The sequence below is a fragment of the Dipodomys spectabilis genome, unplaced genomic scaffold (assembly GCF_019054845.1).
Source record: "Dipodomys spectabilis isolate Male_0828 unplaced genomic scaffold, ASM1905484v1 ptg000009l, whole genome shotgun sequence".
NCBI classification, from domain to species: domain Eukaryota; kingdom Metazoa; phylum Chordata; class Mammalia; order Rodentia; family Heteromyidae; genus Dipodomys; species Dipodomys spectabilis.
In genome coordinates this window covers 6,936,520-6,949,834 of record NW_024870686.1, presented here as the reverse complement: position 1 = coordinate 6,949,834, position 13,315 = coordinate 6,936,520, and the positions used below count along the sequence as shown (strand labels likewise).

Sequence of the window (13,315 nt, the reverse complement as noted above, 5' to 3'; positions counted from 1 at the left end):
GCTGTGAGCCACAGCACTCTGTTAGCCTTTTATCTTTGTAAGTTAATTATCTCAGCTGTTTCATTATAGTGATGGAAAGCCGATTCATACATTTAATGAAGTGAGAAGTAGTTCAAGACTCATATGAGCTGGAAGCATGTTTTTTTGTTTTTTGGGTTTTTTTTTTTGGGTCCTGTTGTGGGGCCTGAACTCTGGGCCTGGTGCTGTCCCTCAGCTCTTCAGCTCAAGGCTAGCACTCTACCACTGGAGCCACAGTGCCACTTCTGGCTTTTTTTTCTGCTTATGTGGTGCTGAGGAATCGAACCCAGGGCCTCATGCGTGCAAGGCAAGCGCTCTACCACTGAGCCACCTTCCCAGTCCCTGGAAGCATGTTTTTTGTCTCAAGGCATTGCCTAGCAAATGCGAGGCCTTGAGTTCAAATCTTTCATTTCTTTTCTTTTTTATGTCCAAGTCTAGGACTCAAACTCTGTACCTGACACTTTCATTCATTGGCTGGTGCTCTACCAACGGAGCCATGCCTCCAATCCCTAGAGTGTTGGTTATTTCTTTGCTTCTTTTTTTTTCAGAGTTCCAATCTAAATATCAATACTACAATAAAGAGAGAAAGAAAAAAAGTAATAAGAGGGCTGGGAAGGTGGCTCAGTGGTAGAGCGCTTGCCTTGCATGCTCGAGGCCCTGGGTTCGATTCCTCAGCACCACATAAGCAAAAAGAAAAAAGCCGGAAGTGGCGCTGTGGCTCAAGTGGTAGAGCGCTAGCCTTGAGCTGAAGAGCTGAGGGACAGCACCCAGGCCCAGAGTTCAGGCTCCACAATCACCCCCCAAAAAAAACCCCCCAAAACATTCAATAACAGCTAGCAAAATATACTCATATATTATAATGCATTTCTAAAATATTTAACGTGTGTGTGTGTGCACGCGCACGCGCCAGTGCCTGAGCACTGTCTCTGAGTTTTTATGCTCAAGACTAGTGTTCTACCACTTGAGCCACAGTTCAACTTTTTGATAGTTTATTGGAAGTAAGAGTCTCATGGACTTTCCTGCCTGAGCTGGCTTTGAATTGCAGTCCTCAGATGTGAGCCTCTGGCAACTGGCTAATTTTTTTATTGGAGGTAATTATTTTATTTTTATTGGAGATAATTAGAAGTACTTAAAATATTTGTTATTGACTACGTGTCAGGAGCATAAGCTTCCTCCATAATGTTCACTTATACACCCGACAATGCGCATTGACTGGCTGCCATTCACTTCAGGCTGGCATTTAGGATACAGGGAAATTTGGGTAAAGGCCAGAATTCATGATAGCAAGTATGGTTATCTCTGGCCAGCCAGAAATCCAGAGCAACACTCATAAAATCAGTTCCAGGCAGCTTTAGAATATACTTTTTCCAAAAAAAATCTTCTAAAATGCTGAAATGATGTGCCATCAAACTTGAAAGTCAATTCTGTGGATTTGCATCATGGTTATAAAAAGAATCATTGAGCCAAGCCTGCCTATAATGATTTTCACATGTTTTAAATATAGCTTAAATAGACATAATGGAGTGGCAAATGAGGCTGGGTCACTATTTGGTCTTTAAAAGCCAGTGAACATTCTAGCAAAATTTGTGTGAGCTTTTTCCTAAGAAAAGGTGGTAAAGGAAAGGCATGAGCTGGAGACTATTATGTCAAAGTTATTCATTCCACAAATATTTACTGGTGATATGCCAGATACACTGTAAGTGAATGTATCATTTTCTCTATTCAGAATAGAAATTAAATAACTTAAGTTCCACCCCTCCTCCTCCCAAATTGGGGCTTGAACTCAGGGCCTGGACACTGTCCCTTAGCTTTTTTGTTCAAGGTGATCTGGTTCTAGTTAATGAGAGATGAGGAATTCTGCTGGAGACTTTTGGAAAAGAATTTCCTCCCTGTTCACAGACTCTGTCTTCCTTTGTCCAGTCATTGAACATAATTGTGTGAAGACTGAATTTAAGACTAGCCAGGGAGAGATTACAAGATCCTACGAAAAGGAATCACACCCCACTAAGAATGGCAGGAAACAGATGAGCCAGGCAGGTACAACACTTCTTGTTTAAATCACTATTAGCCAAGTTTTTTTTTTGTTTTTTTGGTTGGTTGTGGGGATTGAACTCAGGGCTTAGGTGCTGTCCTTGAGTTTCTTTGTGCTCAAGACTATCCAGCGCTACCACAGCATCACTTCCGTTTTCTGAGTGATTAATTGGAGATAAGAGTCTTAGGGAGACTTTTCTATTGGGGCTAACTTCAAACTGTGATCCTCAGATCTTAGCCTCCTGATGTAGCTAGGATTACAAGTGTGAGCCATTAGTGCCTGGCTCTTATTAGCCAAGTTTTTTTTTTTTTTTGGGGGGGGGGGTCGTGGGGCCTGAACTCTGGGGCCTGGGCGCTGTCCCTCAGCTCTTCAGCTCAAGGCTAGCGCTCTACCACTTGAGCCATAGCACCACTTCTGGCTTTTTTCTTTTTGCTTATGTGGTGCTGAAGAATCAAACCCAGGGCCTCATGCATGCAAGGCAAGCGCTCTACCACTGAGCCACCTTCCCAGCCCCTTATTAGCCAAGTTTTATTTGACTACTCCTTGCAGCTGATAGTCTTAGTAAATACATGACATTACTGCCTTAGAACAAAGTACAAGCTATTTTGTATAACTATGTACCAAGTCCTTAAAATCCTAATAATCTAGCCTCTCTATGTCTCTAAGCTCATCTTTCACCACTTTTCCATTTTGTACTCTTTTTAGAGTTTTTGGTTTACTGGACAATGGCCCTCTCTAACAGAAACTGTCTTCCTTCCTTCCTTCCTTCCTTCCTTTCTTCCTCTCTTTCTGTCCCTCCCTCCCTCCCTCCCTCCCTTCTTTCCTTCCTTCCTTCCTTCCTTGCTTTGTCAGTCCTGGTGCTTGAACTTAGGGCCTGGGCACTGTCCCTGAGCTTTTTTTGCCCAAGGCTAGCACTTCACCACTTAAACCACAGCACCACTTCTGGCTTTTTCTGTGTATGTAGTACTGAGGAATCCAACCCAGGGCTTCATATATGCTAGGAAAGCACTCTACCACTAAGCCACATTCCCAGGCCTCCTTTTATTTTAAAAGAGAGAGAGAAGGAGAAGGAGGAGAGAGAGAGAGAGAGAGAGAGAGAGAGAGAGAGAGAGAGAGAGAGAGAGAGAGAGAGAGACTCATAGACTTTCCCTACCTGGGCTGCTTCGAAACTTGATCCTCAGGTTTCAGCCTCCTGGGTGAGGCTTGGCACCAGGCTCCACACCCGCTTTAGCTGGCGGCCACTGCTTGTCCTTCAAGACTCAGCGAGCTGTCGCTTCCCATTGGCAGCCTCTACTGACTTTTCCTCACAGTGGCACATTTTTTGACTCCTTAGAACTTTGAGCCTCCACAGCTCTTACACATATTCTACTTGGTTGTAACAGCTTAATAATTTATCTAGTTTTTGTAAGTAGAGTCTGTACATTTTTGCTCATTATCAGATTCTAAGGCCCTGTAGCACTGGCTATAACATTTGTAATCCTTGGGAGGCTACTTGGGAGGCTGAGATATGGAGAATTGTGGATCAAAGTTAGTATGGACTGAAAAGTCTGACAGACTTCATCTTCAATTATCCAACAAAATGCTGGACTAGAGGCATGGCTCAAGTTAGTAGAGCACCAGTTGTGAGCAAGAAAGCCAAAAGAGAGCATAAGGCTCTCAGTTCAAGCCCTGCTAGACACTGAGTTCAAGACTTGGTACTGATATACACACTCATATACACACATACAACCTGATAAGGTGTTTGGTAGTCATATCTGTATAACACATAAGTGTTATGTAAAATGTTGGAAGAAAGAGGCTTGCTGTGTGACTTGGTGTGAAACATTTGCTTAGCATTCATGAGGACCGGGTTCTATCCCAAGCACTGAAGGGTAAAAAAGAAAAGAAGGAAAAATATGTGTAGTGAAAGGGACATTTATTTGTCGGCTAAAAATGAGAAAATGGCCAAGCACTGATGGTTCACACCTGTAATCTTAGCCACTCAGGAGGCTGAGATCTGAGGACTGCTGTTCAAAGCTAGTCTGGGCAGGACTTATCTCCAATAAGTGAGATACTTATCTCCAATAAACTACCAAAAAAGCTGGAAGTGGAGCTGTGGTTCCAGTGGTAGAGTCCTAGTCTTGAGAAAAAAGCTCAGAGACAGCATTCAGACTGAGTTCAAGCCCCAGGACAGTGGTTAAAAAAACCAACAACAACAGCAAAGATTGCCTGCTAAGCAGTGGTAAGGCTCTGATTTTAAACCCCAGTAGTGCTAAAGTGAAAAAAGAATACAATCTGCCTTTGTTCTCTAAGTTATATTTTAGGTTTCCATTTATTAATTTCCAAGTTCATTTAATAGTAGTATTCATTTCCTCTAATAAAATCTTGAATAACTTTTCCTTTGAAAACTTAAAAAAAGAAATCCTATTATTTCAATGTTCTGCCTTACTGACCAATGAGGTTCTGCTTTCTGGACCTAATGGGGTTCATCTTTATAGTGAGCTCTGTCGCTGCAGCTTTGTAGACCACCCAAGTGGCTCTCTGCAAGCCTTCATCAAGCAGCTTCACTGGATGGTGCTCTCACAAGAGGCCGACACAACTTTGTCCCTCAGCCCATGCTCCTGGGGCCTATGGAGGGAGTGGCTGCCATGATGATGTTTGAATGGCCTTGGGATCCTTCTCCTCTGTTACTGAAAGCTAGTGGGTAATTGTAGTCCTCCTTCATTCTGTCTTTTTCTTATCTCCAATTAACCACTAGAAAGCTGGAAGTGGAACTGTAGCTCTAAGTAGTAGAGCACTAGCCTTGAGTGAAAAAGCTCAGGGATAACACTCAGGCCTTGAGTTTAAGCCCCACAGCCTATAAAAATCAAAACAAAAGAAAAGAAAACAAAAACCCCTCAGTATCACCAAAACACATAGAAAAAAGAAATTAGAAATTTAGCTGCAGATATTTCTTTCTTTTTTTTTTTGGGTCCGGTCATGGGGCCTGAACTCTGGGCCTGTGCGCTGTCCCTCAGCTCTTCAGCTCAAGGCTAGTGCTCTACCACTTGAGCCACAACAACACTTCTGGCTTTTTTTCTTTTTGCTTATATGGTGCTGAGAAATCGAACCAGGGGTCTCAGGCATGCAAGGCAAGTGCTCTACCACTGAGCCATCTTCCCAGCCCAGCTGCAGAGATTTCTAAGCAGAGTGTTGGAAGAAAGGCTTCATGTGTCGTGGCTGCTTAGAAAGAAAAATGCAAGAAATGAGAAATAAATTGAGCAAGGGATGCTCAAAATAATAATAATAAATAATAATAATAAAATATATACACTAAAAAAAGAAAAAATAACTTTTGGGAGGGTATTATTGGAGTTTGAACTCTGGGCCTCTCATGTGCTAGGCTGATGCCCTACTGCTGAACCATACCTCCAGTCTTGATTTTTTACCTATTTTTTTTTTTTTGGCCATGGGGCTTGAACTCAGGGCCTGGGTGCCTACACTTTTTCACTCAAGTCTAGAGCTTTGCCACTTTGAACCACAGCTCCACTTCTGGTTTTCTGGTGATTAATTGGGGATAGGAGTCTCACGGACTTTCCTGCCTAGATTGGCTTTGAAGCATGATCCTCAGATCTCAGCCTCCTAAGTAAGTAGGATTACAGGCATGAGCCACCAAAGCCCAGCTTTACCTGTTTTTTTTTTTAAATTTCTTCATTGCAATTAAGTGATTATATAAACTTCACACTATTGTGGGATAGTGATACTTAGCTAAAGTCAAAAACACATTTTAACCCTCACAAGATGAACTGTCATTACCATGGTGAATTCTACAAACTTTGGCAAGACAACTATTTCTTCCAAATAAGGTGATATGTACATTTCTTTCTTTTTGCTTAGTGTAAGCTGTTCCTAATTTCTCTCTCATTCCCTCACCTCCCATCGCTGCCCTTGAGTTGCTTAGTTCACTTTCATCAATGTGCAGTGCGGCTAATGGACCACTCTGTTGTATTTTTTTTTTTTGTCAGTTGTGGGGCTTGAACTCGGCTTGGGCGAGATCTCTCAGCTCTTCAGCTCAAGGCAAGCACTCTACCGCTTAAGTCACAGCACCATTTCCCATTTTCTAGTGGTTTGTTGGAGATAAGAGTCTCCCAGACCTTCCTGCCCAGGCTGGTTTTGAACCGTGATCCTCAGATCTCAGCCTCCTGAGTAGCTAGGATTACAGGCATGAGCCACCGGTGCCCTGCCTCTGTTATATTTTTTCACCTGTTTCCCTCTGATTCTGTGCCCTCCTCTTTGATTTCCTCAGATGTGCACACGTGTATACCATATGGCTTACTAGTTATTTTTCAGATAAGGTCTCACTATCTCCTGGGCATATACCTGGACTGGGAATCTACTTACTCAGGCTTCCCATTGTAGCTAGGATGACAGGTGTGGACCACCACATCAAGCTTCCCTCTTCCCTCCATTGAGATGGAATTTTCTGCCCATGCTGGCTTGGACATATGATGATCCTCCCAATTTCAGTGTCCCATGTAGCTTGGGAACACAGACATGTATGTATTACTCTGTCCAGTGTTTCGTTGAGAAGGGGTCTCAGGAAACCTTCTGTCCAGGATGAAACCGGATGACTTCAAACCACAATTCTCTTGATTTCAGTCTCTCAAGTATCAGTATCTCAGTCTCTCAAGGTTTCCAGAAGTAAGCCATCAATGTCTTGCTATATTTTAAATTTTATAATGGTACTTGGGGTTGAGCTCAAGGTCTCACAATTGCTAGGCTACCAGTTGAGCTACGTTCTAGCCCTTAAGATGGTAAATTTTATGTGTCTTTTGTCACTATTAGACAAAAAACACATAAATAAATGGGAAGGGAAAAGATGGTGATAGCCAAGAGAGAAGGTGGAAGTGTGGTGAGAGGGATAGTTGTTTAAACATAAACATGACAAAAATAAAAGCAATAAAATGCAACCTCTGGCTTCAAGATCTTCTTTGGTAGGCAGAGTTAATAGACAGGCTGAATTAACAGTCACAACACGTGGTAGATGCTTTAGCTTTAGGCTATAGATGTTGGCTTAGGTAGACCCTGGGCCATGCAAACAGCCTTAAAATAGATCTTCAATGTCTACAATTCCCAGAGACAAACATTTAAGACATGATTATGGGTTTGGATTTCTTAAAGCCAGCCTTAAAAGGAACAGTGCCAAAGAAACAACAATGAGTAATAAAATCTACAGGTGCAAACAATATTTCCCTTCCCATCTGGTATGTAACCTCAGAGGCCAAGCAGGAATATGGCAGGGCACTGGGCAGGGGAGAGGGCAGATGTTTCTTGGTCATTAGCCCAATTTTTCTAGGATATAAAACCCCTTTGTTGTCTTATAATTTTTAGTATGCCTGGAAACTATCGCTACCAAGGAGTGCTCACTCTTGAAACTTACTTTCTTTGAAGTAGTAAACAAATCATAAAGATCATTTATAGCCTGACTGAATGTACGTCTCTCCTTCCCACTACTCTCTCTTTCTCACTCTAGTTTTTTGCCATCAGTCACCAAGTTGTATAAATAGTCAAAGTCTGTTTACAGATTTTCCTGGGGTTTTGTTGATAATACGTCACTTGGTTTTTCTTCCAAATAAGTCTGTTTTTCCTGGGAAGGGCAGAAAACAGAAATCGCTATCTCTGGCACATTCTCCTGTCCTCATACAGAGTGGAGAAGCCTGCATTTCATTCTGTACTCCAAGTATCTCTGCTGTCTTGACTTTAATGCCTGATGAGTCAATATGGGGATGGAATTTTGCTTGTGATTTTATTTTTTGTGGTACAGGGTGGGATGCTTGTTGGTAACATTATAACACTGAGCCTGATCCCGCTCCTTATGCTTTTTTTTTCAGTTTTGTTCTTCTTTCCAGAGAGGGTTTCTTGTCTTGTGCTATTACTTATTGGACCTCTGCTTCTTGAGTAGCTAGGATTACAGGATTGACCCAAGTCTGGCTTTGACTTTTATTTCTAGAAATCTGATCAATGGCCCCCAGCTGTGCAAGGTCTCTATCTAGGCCCCACCCCTTTCCAAGTAATGAATATAAAAGACCTGACTAAGGGTAGCCCTGGTGACTCTTCTGCCTTTGAGAGCTTGTACAGATTCAGTTCCTCCACAAAGGGCTTGAGAGGATCCAAAGATGTTGTTGAAGCCCGAGACTCAGTAACTGATGGAACTTAATGTGTTATTCATTCAAAAACAACTGAGCACTTACTATATTTTAGGTACACATCCTGAACACAATGAAGCCAGACATGGCTTCTGTCATGGAATTTATTTTTGTTTTTTATCCTGGAGGTTTCTGACTTTTAACAATGGACAAAGTCCGGGTTTGGCTTAAAGACAAAAGAATCAGGTTCAACATTTGGAATTAAGCCACCTTTCTCTGGGTGGGGCTAGGGAGGTTCATGCAAGCATCCTGAGATCATACAACAGATTCCATCTTCTGAGTGGGCTCTGACTGGAACCATCAGGGACTGGTTAATTGTCATTTGTCTTGCACCATTGCCAGGCCCCAGAGAAACAAAGCCTTTCTGTGTAATGCATTCAGGAACAGGAAGGCAAAGTGCTGGCATTACTGGCTAGCAATAGGGGTCAAGACCACCACTCAGTGATTGCTCAGGAAGACATTGCCCCCTCGTGGTTTCTCATGTAACTGAGGGAATAGTTGGCAAGGACAAGCCTTCAGCTGCCAACAAACACAACCAACATAGCAAAACACGGACAGAGTTTCTAGATTAAATTGTGGCCTTCCTTATTCTGAACTTCATCAGTTTCAATAGTATCTTAGTTTATTTCCCTCCCGGATACACATTTGTTCCATTGGAGAACAATGACAACAATGAAAGAAAACCATTTTTCCCCCTCTAGAAACTCTTTCTCTAATCTCCAGCCCTTCCCTCCCCCCACTTCCCTGCTTCCCTTCCCCCAAGAGAAAAAACTCAACATATAAATCCAAGTATAGCTATTGTTTTTCTCTTTATAATGCCTTTAAAGAAAAAGAAAGTGTGTGTTTTGCTTTCTTTAATTTGAACCAGGATTCGGTGATTATGTAGCTGTGGGGTTGTTTTGGGTATCTTGTCTCCACAACACCACTTCCAACTCCCTAAAGAGAGAGCCCTTATCTCCAGCTCCCACCCGCCACCCCCACCCAGCAGCACTTAAATCTTTGTAGGGTAAAGAATGTCTAGTGGGGGAGGGGGAGATAAGTAAATAATTAGAAGTTTGTGATTGGTGCTGGGTTTCATGACGTTTGTAAGCAATCAAATTAAAAAGCTTATGTTGGTAACACTCTCCAAGGCCTAAGAATAAATGAAAGCCTCTTTCTTTCCTTTTTTTCTCTTCCTTCCTTCCTTTCCCTCCCTCCCTTCTTTCCTTCCTTCCTTTCTTTTATCTTTCTTCTCCATTCCCCTCCTTTTTTGCTTGAACTCAGGGCCTGAGTGCTCTCTCTTGGCTTTGTCGTTCAAAGCTAGCACTCTATCACTTGAGCCACACCTCCACTTCCGGCTTTTTGCTGGTTAATTGGAGATGAGTCTCGGACTTGTCTGCCTAGGCACGCTTCTAACACCAATCCTCATAGCTCAGTCTCCTAAAGTAGGTAGGAATACAGGTATGCGCCACAAGTGGCCAGCACAAACTTTCTTAAAAAATGTTAGCTTCCTTGCATGGTAAAAATCAACTGAGCAACAATGAGCTCTACTTGCTACAGCTCTATTGGCCTGTCATCTTAAAAACCCCCGGGGGGCGATAAATAGAATAACCTTCCTTTCACAGATGGGGAAACTGAATCTAGATTCTTTTTGTCTGAGGCTCCTACGTGACCAGATGTGGAGTACTTGGTGCTTTGACCCTGCGGAGATTGTGGGTCCTGACCTACGTTTGTTCTGCAGTGACTCATTCACCCAATCAACAAATATTTATTGAGCGCCTACTATAGACAGGCAGCCCATTGAAGTAGCCATGGTATTGAAAAGATAAACAGGGCTGCTGCGTCTTGTATGGCGGGAAGGGGCTCTCTGCAGGAAGAGCTGGCCAGGTAAACAAATAATTTCCAGAACATACTGGTGACGGCTGTGCTACTCTGATCAGGGGTCACAGCCCGTGTGAGTAGGCTAAGAGGTTTTGCAGGCATCGTGAATGGATTCGAAGTCAGCCTGGAAGGGGCTGTGTGCCCAGTGTCACCTGAGTTCTCTTGGGTTCCAGCTGAGGCCTGGGAGGGGTAGAACAGGGGCTCACCTGGCACCGACAAATAGGGTAGACTTAGGACTGAGGGTGCAAATCCCTCAAAAGAGCAGGCCAACAAAAGTAGCACGTGTCCGCTCGGCGTCCACGGTCGCTGAGGCTCGCGGGTGTGGAGCTCAGGCGGGCAGGGTGGGCTCGGACGCCGGGGTCCCCAGGGCGGTCTGGGGATCTGCGATCCCCCCGCCCCCAACACAGAGTGGTGCTGAGGTCGGCCGCTTCCGCCTGCCGCCCCCCTCTCCCACCCGGCGCGCGCCATCCGGCCCGGGCAGCGGCCCCTCCTCCGGAGGGGGGCTACGGCGCTCCCGTCCCGTCCCTCCCCGCACGAGCCGGCAGCCCAACTCCAGGGAGGGCGGAGGGAGGGGAGGGGACGGCGGAGGGGAGGGAGGAGGGCGAGAGAAAGGGAGCTGCTCCGATCCCGTCCTTCCCACAGGCGGCCAGGAGCGCGCACTCAGCGGCTCTCCGGGTGCCCGCGTCCCCGCCGCGGCCCGCTGTCCCGCGCCACCGCGCCCTCCGCCTCCTCCCGCGTGGACACCCCCACCTCGGCCGCCTCCCCAACTCCTCGGGGCGCCCTCCTGGGACGCGCGTCCTCGCCCCATCCTTTCTTCCTTCCTTCCCCCCCATCCCCCTCGTGCCCGCCCAGCTCTCCGGGCCGGTCCCGATTGTCTCCGTCCGCCGCTCGCTCGCTCGGCCGGCGCCCGCGCCCTGCCCCGTCTCCCTCGCACTTCCTGAGTCGCCGGTCGCCGCCGTGTCGCCGCGCCGCTCCGCGGGAGCCTCAGCGCCCAGCGCCGCCGCCCGGCTCCGCTCCCCGCAGCCCGCCGCGCCCGCCGGGGGAAGGCAGAAGCGGGCGAGCGCGCCCTCGCCAGCCCCGCGCCCCAGCCCCGCGCGGCCAGCCAGGTCCGGGAAGATGAACAACGGTGGCAAAGTCGAGAAGGAGAACACCCCGAACGAGGCCAATCTTCAGGAGGAAGAGGTACGGAGCCGCCCCCCCTCCACCCCCACGCCGGTGCGGTGGCGGCTGCGCCCCTGGCTCGGAAGTGCGGGCGCCGGCGCGTCCCGGGGCGCCCGGCTGCGCGCGGGGAGGGGCGCGAGGCGGAAAGTTTGGGGATTGCCTGTCCTAAGCGGGAGGCGCGGCCCCCCCCAAAAAAAGTGTGGCCCCGGGACGATCGTGTGTGCATGCGTGCGTGTGTGTGTCCTCGTGTGTCTGAGTGTCTCCGATTGCGTAACTTTGAGGACTTTTCGGGAGACTTTTGTAAGTATAAATGTTCAGCTTTGTTTGCCAGGACTTTTAAAAGCGGAATCGAGCACTGACTCCTGGGTGACCTTAGATGATTGGGACCCGGAGCGTCGGTCAGGACTTAGTTCTGGCCCCGGTACTGGAAATTAGGGAGTTTAGCTTCAGGGAGAGATTGAGGGAGAAGTGCTCGTTGCAAAGTTACCTCGGCTCCCCCCTCCCAGCCCCCCCTTACCTTTCGGGGCTAAATTCTGGGTGAAATAGCTTGCTAGCTGAGACGTTTTTGGATTAATAGATAACTCATCAGCCGCATTCTTCTCTGATGAGTCAACCTCTCCCCCCTCCCCCCCAACCTGGGCTAAACACCTTTTGTGAATTTAGGGACCAAGGGGACTCAGGTGAACTGAATCAAAGGGTTAAAAACCCCACCACCCACCGAATGCTCTTCGAGGATGTTCTGCTAGAACTTTCATCATCAGAATAAAGCCTTGCAGCTGCGGAGCGGTCCTTTGGCGGTGGTAGTTAGTCCCTGTGTGGACGGGAAACTTCTGAGCGAAGGGTTCAGAATGTTGTATAGTTAGGATGTCTATGGATTCCTATCAAATGCCTGCTCGTGAAAGTATATTAATCTAGACGCCCAAGACAGTTCCCCCCCCCCTCGACTTTTGAAGACCCCGCATAGTTCTTAAGCATTCTTGGAGACACGCTGACGCCTGAAGGATACACATCTCGGTTTAAATAACAAAGCGTTTTTACAGGTGGACTGTGCCTTCGGAAAGAGGGTTGTAGGGTCACCGCCGTCTGCAAGGTAAAATTCTGAGCGTGCAATCAGACATGGAGAAGGAATTTCTTAGTATCTTTAAGACACATTGTTTACTTGTAAAATGGGAATTACTTAAGTGATGAAACCAGAAGACATACTTACGATTATGCAAAGTAAATATTATATGTTACTCTGAATACAGTTGTTGTAAATGTAAGATTTTATTCTGAATACAGTTGTACAATGCACCTCGGTGAATTGTACACCGGAAGCTGAAAAACGCAGGGAGCTGAAAATTGCCTTTTTACCAGTGGCAAACATTTTGCAAAGTGTTGACATGCTTGTTTTTAGAGCACAAATGTAAGGATTAGGCTGACATTTCAAAGAAATGGAGACTTGGGAGTTCCACTATCTTCTTGTACCTGAACAACTGCTTTTCAATGTATTTTCCTGACCCCATATAAGTCTTAAAAGTTAGGACAGTTTGTGTTTTTGCAAATTATTCTATTTAGGCAATTCACTTAGCACGGCAAAACAGTCATTGCTTTAGAAAGCTGTACCAGTTAGACTGGCTGAAACTTTACTTCAAAGGGTAAAATAATATCTCCATTGAGGGAGGCCAACTTTCTCTTTTCCTCATTAAGAAAACTTAGTTTACTTATTTGTTTTTGTGCTTTTTGGGTAGGCGGTGAAATAGTTTTGTGTCTTCATCTCATACCACTTACGATGACATAAAGTCAGGCTTTTCTTTTGACCCCCCCCCCCCCAATAGCTTTTCCATTTATGTGGTCTTGTGTATAATACAACAAATGCAGCGATGAGCCATCAAGTATGGTTCCTGTCTCTTGGCCCAATAGTGTTCCTGACACTATGGCTGTAGGAGGTATTAAAAATAAGACAGGAAGATTGTGGACCCAAATTGTACACAAAGTTAGATACACCATGTGTGCAAAGTTAGATACACCATGAAAATTATCACACGATTAAACCTAAGATATCACACAATCTAGGCAAGTGAGCCCTTTGGAGTTACAC

The 13,315-nt window shown here is 45.7% G+C and overlaps 1 protein-coding gene across 4 annotated transcripts in view; it reads left to right on the top strand.

The window, feature by feature from the left end:
• The first annotated feature begins 11,165 nt into the window (after positions 1-11,165).
• Rbpms (RNA binding protein, mRNA processing factor) overlaps positions 11,166-13,315 on the top strand; it is a 176,788-nt gene continuing 174,638 nt past the window's right edge. For all 4 annotated transcript variants that reach the window (XR_006150755.1, XR_006150754.1, XM_042699996.1 and 1 more), the window contains exon 1: positions 11,166-11,256. Coding sequence is in view for 2 of the 4 variants with exons in the window: in XM_042699996.1 (XP_042555930.1) it covers positions 11,191-11,256 (66 nt within the window). In the remaining 2 variants the exon portion in view is untranslated. The remainder of the gene's footprint in view (positions 11,257-13,315) is intronic.